Genomic DNA, 7288 nt, shown 5'->3' with positions numbered 1-7288 from the left:
AGGGTTTGTCTTGGTCGACGAAAGTCGAAACAAAGACATTTTGATGTTCTGCCGTGCCCTCCGCCTATTGAAAAAGACGATCATGAAGCACCACCAGGAGCATTGATGGATTGCTTGTTGCTTCTATAGCTAATTTATATATATTTTTTTTAAGTTTTATTTGTTCTCATCTCAGTCGTCTTGTCTGTATTATTATTTTTTTTTTTTTTTTTGTACTTATGACACCGTTTTAGGGTTTTGAATTTGTGGGCCTGTTGGTTGGGCCTTTGGGCTTAACTGAGTCCCCTTTTCGATTGATAAAAAAAAGACATTGGCAGGCAAATCCACGTGTACACATGGTCAAGCACCCAAATCTACCCCAGCCGGCCAGCCCCAATTAAACTTGTGGTTGGCTGGTGCAGATCCTATGCATGGCTGCAGTTGCAGCGCATGGTCCGGCTACAGTGCTACACTATTCTCGTTTGGGTAAAAAGATTAACACTGGATTTCCAACCGGTATAATATAATCTCATTCTAAAAAGGGCAAAAAAAAAAAAAAAAAAGCTGCAGAAATTCTCAAAAATCGAAAAAGTAAAAAGCTGCAAATTGCCGTCCAAAGTCCTCACACATGCTTTGCATGTGCAAGTTATTATTATTTTTTTTCAGAAAATAAAAAAGAAAATAGTTAGTTATTGCAGAGAAAAGATGATGGGGAGAGAAAAGTGGATTGTGGATACTTTTTTTGTTTATTTTTTTAATAAAAATATATTTTGTAAATGTCTTAATTATCCTTCTGATTTAATTAATTCTCAAAGTTTATTAATCTTCTAGGGTCATTTCTGTCAGAATTCTAGATTTTGGCTAACAAACCCTCTTATATATATATATATATATATATATATATACAGGCCCGATCACAGGCGGACGTCGACGCAGCAGGCGGTGCGGGGCTGGCCGGAGGGAGACCGAAGGCTTCCCAGACCTCTTCTGGGCAGCGATCGAGGTCGGAGGAGGTCGGGGTTGCCGGTTTCTGGGCAGCCACCTCACCTACAATTGCAGGTTCTGTGTAGCGTTGCAGAACGGTCGCCGGCGACTCCACCCAACCGCAGACCGGCTTCGCAGACCCCCGGCGTCCATTCGGCAAGCCGCGCCGCGCTGTCGACGCTCGATCGAGGCCGGAGGAGAGACGTCCGTACTTTTTCTGGGTTGCGGACGTCCGCTCTCAAACGGCTCCGTATGTGTGTATATATATATCTTGAGGTTCAATTGAATAACTAAAAGCATGAACAGAAATACTAAGACAGAGATTAATATATTACTCTCGCATAAAAGTAAAAATAGTTAGAAAAAAAAAATTTAAAAAAAATACTCACTGAGGTTAAAGATGAAACCTAGATCTGACAGGTAAAAGATTCCAAAGAGCTGGAGACGCAGAGATTAGGCTGCAGTATGGAATTTCATCAAATAATTAATTAGGTAGGGTTTGTTTTGGTCGACGAAAGACGAAAGACGAAAGACGAAAGACGAAAGACGAAAGACGAAAGACGAAAGACGAAAGACGAAAGTCGAAAGTCGAAACAAAGACGTTTTGATGTTCTGCCGTGCCCTCTGCCTATTGAAAAAGACGATCATGAAGCACCACCAGGTGCATTGATGGATTGCTTGTTGCTTCTATAGCTAATTTATATTTTTTTTTTTGTTAGAACCAATCAGCATATGCATGTACCAACAGTATATAATACGAATATCTATAAACAAATATATAACAACAATAAACGAAATTGAAATCAAATTTACTAACTTGATCAGATAGAGGCCTGCAATGCAGTGACCTAAGACAGAAAATCGCCCCCACTTGTGCTGTAGTTTTCGGACGTTTATCTAGAGGATACAACTATCTGGTCAAGTTCTTGCACAAGAACTTGACCCTGGCGAATTGTACTTTATGCTTCTCTCAGAAACGATTTAGGAGGAAGAAGAAGAATAGGAGTTTTTTCATTAATCGACGACCTTGGTTCGTCCATATATAGAAGCCAAAGCGAACAGTTGCGTCGGCAGTTTCATCGTTGTTTGATTTCATCTGATTGCAACTGTTCGATTTTATCTGAATAATTGAATAAAAATTCAAAAAATAAAATCAGATTTAGTCAATAGAGCCCAAGAGCCCATCTTTGACTTTTATATATATGCTATTCCTATGGGAAACCCAATAGGAAAAGCCCACCAAAGCCCACTTCTAGGCTTTGTCATCCATTTACTTGTTCGGAATGTTGTGGTCTTATAAATGCCATAACCCTCAAAGTTTTCTTCCATGTGGGACTAAAGTTCCACAAGTTCCAACATTTTTTAAGTTTTATTTGTTATCATCTCAGTCGTCTTGTCTGTATTTTTTTTTTTTTTGTACTTATGACGCCGTTTTAGGATTTTGAACTTGTGGGCCTGTTGGTTGGGCCTTTGGGCTTAATTGAGTTCCTTTTTCGACTGATAAAGAAAAAGACATCCCTTTCAAAAAAAAAAAAAGACATTGGCAGGCAAATCCACGTGTACACGTGGTCAAACCACCCAAATCTACCGCAGCCCCAATTAAACTTGTGGTTGGCTGGCGCAGATCCTATGCATGGCTGCAGTTACAGCGCATGGTCCGGCTACACTATTCTCGTTTGGGTAAAAACTAAAAAGTTTAACACTGGATTTCCAACCGGTATAATATAATCTCATTCTAAAAAGGGCAAAACAAAAAGCTGCAGAAATTCTCAAAAATCGAAAAAGTAAAAGGCTGCAAACTGCCGTTCAAAGTCCTGAAAGAAAGAAGTTTCGACCCTCCATCCCGTAGATTCTACAAGTCTCATTCGAAAGACAGACCAATAGACTCCCTCAGATCCCAACTCCTATCTGGTACTTGTGATTCATCTGTTCAAGGAAACACACGATATATATATATATATATATATATATATATATATATATATATATATATATATATGCAGTATTTGCAGTATTACATTAATCCCTTGTGAAAAGCTCGACCTTAGGTCATATATATCTGGTCTTTTCTCTAATTCCTTGTTGTTGTGTGGTTGTGCATCACAAATGTTATTATCTAATTAATTAAGGATTTTCTGAATTATGTACATATTTTCTGGCTTTGCTGCAGGCACGGGTCACCGGAGAAGCTAGAATAAATTGATATTGAGATCCATGTCAATGGCTCTTTCCCGGATCTGTAAATAGTGAGCATCTGTGGCTTCCCAGGTATAAGGTTTCTTCTCTCTAGAAAATTCTATCCCGAGCTATGGGAAAGGGTGGATGAATTAAGGAGCATAGATCCTAAGTCTTTGCAATTTACAGCAATTACATATGACAAATTACGATTCTAAGATTTGATATCTAGAATAAATCTACTGAATGTCCAGCTGTAGTTGGCTATTGAGAATTAAGCTAGGCGGTTTAGCACACTGCAAATGCTCTTTCAAAGCAATCAACTAGGGACACAGTTTTATAATTTGGAGTCTGTTTGCAAGTGAGTTTATTGGCCTCATTGAGGAACGCGTTGTTTGAATAGAATACTTTACCATGAGCAGCATTGTCTAAGCTGTTGAATTTACTTCACATGTTCATCACTTGTTAGCTGCTTCTTGTTTGCAACTGCTCCCTATCTGTCTGCATATACACAAGCTGAGGCATATGCAGTTCCCCTCAGAAATTATTAAAAGCAATGATAACAGCCCTTCATTGTTGAAATTTCTTTGATCAGAAAATGGAGTTAGGAGCACCAATACCATTCTCCCCAAGAAAAGGGAGCCTATTTAATATGTTTGTTCACTGATTTGTTTTTCATATTGGTTGTTCTTGCTTTTGGTGCATTTCAGATCTTCCGAAACATGAAGAAAGATCCAAATTCATTGATGTTGCATGCTGTGATGAAGAATGTCGCCAAACTGAGTTATGAGCTAAAGGTGAGTTCTTCTTCATCATTTTTCCCTGATGAGAAACAAATAGTTTTATCAGTATAGATCTAGTGTAGTACTAACTGGAGGATAAACTGTCAATCACTGAAAATACATAAAAGGATCTCTAATGTCCACCTGCTAGGCATATTCATACAAAAGCTGACTGTATATCAAAATTTTAAGTTGCAAAACATTTAAGATATACAATATCTCAAGTAACAGCTGCCTACCAATACACATTAATAAAGAAGACTGGTACATTTTGCAATCCAGACGAATGATGCCCCAAAAATATATCTAAGTTGTTAATGTGATTCTGCAATGATGCATTTCTTTGTTTATTCAGAAGCACTATACTGTTGGAGAGCGAAGAAAACTAAAATCCTGCAGAGTTGTAGTCTGACAGTTGTATTGTGAGGGGTGTTGTATAGTTCTGTTATCAAATAAGTCATTCATAACATTAACTGCTGTGGTTTTATGCATTCTCACAATGGCAATATGGCAGATCTTCTGTAGCGAATGGTAATGCATGTAAATGTGGAAGCAACTTGGGTGACCAGATTTATATTATAGCTCTGAACCATTACAATTTGGCCAAATTAAAGAAATAGTGAACCAAAAGAAATAGTAGGGATTTCAAGAAACAAAAGAAATAGTTAACCAAAAAACTAATAAACTACGAGCATCACAGCTAACATTAGGATCCCAATAATAATGAACCTTCCTATTCTTTCGTAAAGCTGCAGAGTAGCAAAAGCTAGCTTTCAGTTTTGATAACATCAGGTCTGAATGTTAAAGATCAAAATGCCTCTGTATACATAGGCTAAAATATTCTAGGATCCCAATAATAATTAATCTACCTACTCTTTAGTAAAAAAAAATCTTGAAGACATTTAGTTCATTTGCCTATCATTTATCAAATAGTGAATGCCTCATGCAGGCAACATATAAACGCTGGATGCTTTTGAGTTGCATAGTCATCAACGACCGTTACATCTTGATCATTGTCTAGACAATGAGCATAAAGGTTCCTTAAGAACGCAAGCAATCCCCATACTTTGTTATGATCATAGTCCCAGCTAAGGTCTTGCAACTGTTTTTGGTTCTTCTTCCTATTATGCATCCAAGTCAGATAATTTCTTTGCACCATGCCATCCCTCCATTTTTGCTCCCATTTCTCATACTTAATGAATTTGTGTGACTGTAGTGCCTGGGGTCCTGGACATGTATGACCCGTCATCGCCATATGCAAATCAGAGAAGTACTTCACCCTTCTCTTACTCTCATGGAGGTAAGGGTATGTGATTGCCTTCTGTAGTCTGTCAATGTAGCAATTTCTAAAGAAAGAAAAAAGAAAAAGAAATAATACAATTAGGTAGGGCAGAAGACAGGCACTAGCTTTACCAATTTAGTAGTAGGGAAAGATATACCAGATTTATTGTAATAAGAGATTTGAAACATTTGTGAGGGGGGAGAGTACTTACCGGGGCATTTTACTTGTGTCAGTAAGAAAATCGATGAAGCATTTGCGCTCAGCCAATCTAGTTTGAGGCAAAATGACGTCAAAACTCTCGGTCAAGCCTATAAGATCCTGACACCATCCGTTGTCACCCATCCGACATTTTGCATGGATGTTGATTAACTTTACCATGCCTTTGTGGACAACGTAATTGTCTAGGTTGTCCATATGCTTGTGAACAAGGAGTGAATCATACATATACTTCAAAACCTTTAACAAGTTGCTGCACAATAGAATGCTACTTGTAAGTAAAACCACACTTATTTGATTTAAAAAGAAAAGAGAAGATATAAAATATACAAAAAATTGTTAAATTACCCGGCTGAAGTATATAGCTTAGTCTCATCCGTTTGGTTCCAGTTAATCTGAGTGAAAGGTGTGAATCGTTCGTAGAATATGAACCAATCTTCACTTCCTGTGTCCTTTGCTACCCATAGAGGGGAAAGAATGCTCTCATGAGAGGCACTACTAGTGTAAAAATAACAGTCCAAGGCATCTTCTTTCTTCATTTTGATGTAGCTTGCTTGAATTTGTTCTCCATTCTCGTACTCAATAGTTGCTTCCCCGTTAGAATCATTGATCCAATATCTGATGAAAGCGCTATCCTGCCAGTTTGAACATTATAATTGAATAAGACATACATGATAATTGAAATCTAATTTTATATCATCACATACTATAACAGACTTAAAAGAGGAAACATAGACAGACATACTTGTGAGTTCTCATCATCCCAGTACTCCTCCTTGTCATCTGTGTCTTCCTTCTCCACTGGCTTTGTTTTATTTTCATCTTTCCCCTTCTTATTCTTATTCTTATTCTTCTTCTTCTTCTTCTTTTTGTGTGCACCATGTTTGAGATACCATATGGTCCCAATCAAGCAGATAATGACAATGCAAATGGCTGGTAAAGAAAAAAAAACAAATTGACAAATGATTTAATTAGGTGTTAGCTATTTGTAAATGCCCCCATCTGAAAATGCACCTCTTTTAATTACCAAATGGCAAAGTAGGTTTGCAAATAACAGATTTGACATTTTTCTGAAGGGAATCATTCCATACACAAAGAAGTTATCTAACACATTACAGCTATAGTCTAATACAAGTTTATAAGCAACCGACATCGGTGCTTTTCCAAATAAATTGGGGTTAAATAAGATAATCATTCAAAATTGTTGTCTGATTTTAAACACTTGTCATTACCCAAAACAGATTGGGGTTGGGTAATAATCATGCAAAGTTGTACACTGGTCTACCCAAACAGCACAACTCTTGGTTAACAAAAGCAATTTCAACAACGGCGGCAGGTGCAAAAGAAAAATCAAGAGAGGTGCATTAAAGGAAAATTCTTGTAACCCAAAAAAAAAAAAGAAGGAAATTTCTCTAAGCATGAAAAAATTACCCCATGACAAATGTCCGTCGTTTCCTCCCATTGCTACCATTTGTCAAGCAGCAGAGATGGAAGATTTGTCAAGCAGCGGCAGATATGGAAGGTTTTAGACTTTTAGGGACTGTGGAAGGTTTTCGACTTTTAGGGATTCTGATGGGAAAGTTTTAGGGACGGATTCTCTACTAGAACTATAATTTGCTTGGGTTTCAACATCAGCCGTTCATTACAAGTTAAGGGCTAATAAGTCGCCACCTCATCAAATGTGTATTAGATAAATAAATTTGAGATGTTTTCCGTTAACGCCGTTTGTCATCTCCTCTTTCCTTATTCTTCTTCTTCAGCTTTCCTTCTCGTCAGTTCCATGACAGAGTTCAGTTGAAGAAAATCTCATATACCCATTCAAAGGGAAAGAGTCCCACCTCAGATTGGTGAGATCGTGATCCAATTCGAG

General features: G+C 37.6%; 1 protein-coding gene and 1 long non-coding RNA gene across 3 annotated transcripts; one reads left to right on the top strand and one right to left on the bottom strand.

The window, feature by feature from the left end:
- Positions 1-2694: 2694 nt before the first annotated feature.
- Positions 2695-4854, top strand: LOC133717653 (uncharacterized). Of its 2 annotated transcripts, none has more exons than XR_009849872.1 (4): positions 2695-2874; positions 3134-3231; positions 3849-3935; positions 4435-4854. It is a non-coding gene; the product is annotated as an uncharacterized LOC133717653 (long non-coding RNA). The 2 variants fall into 2 exon arrangements; XR_009849869.1 differs by lacking the exon at positions 4435-4854 and adding an exon at positions 4276-4428 and having other exon boundaries at positions 2696-2874.
- A 282-nt stretch (positions 4855-5136) lies between these two features.
- On the bottom strand, positions 5137-6380 carry LOC133717648 (uncharacterized). Its single transcript, XM_062144359.1, has 3 exons — positions 6164-6380; positions 5767-6053; positions 5137-5671 (listed from the first exon to the last, which is right to left on the bottom strand). Exons 2-3 carry the CDS (start codon positions 5955-5957, stop codon positions 5410-5412), a joined length of 453 nt encoding a protein of 150 aa, XP_062000343.1. The 5' UTR covers positions 5958-6053; positions 6164-6380; the 3' UTR covers positions 5137-5409.
- Positions 6381-7288: the final 908 nt, after the last annotated feature.

Source organism: Rosa rugosa, chromosome 1, assembly GCF_958449725.1.
Source record: "Rosa rugosa chromosome 1, drRosRugo1.1, whole genome shotgun sequence".
NCBI lineage: Eukaryota > Viridiplantae > Streptophyta > Magnoliopsida > Rosales > Rosaceae > Rosa > Rosa rugosa.
The sequence above is the reverse complement of the archived record's forward strand: the minus strand, read 5'-3'. Positions and strand labels throughout refer to the sequence as shown.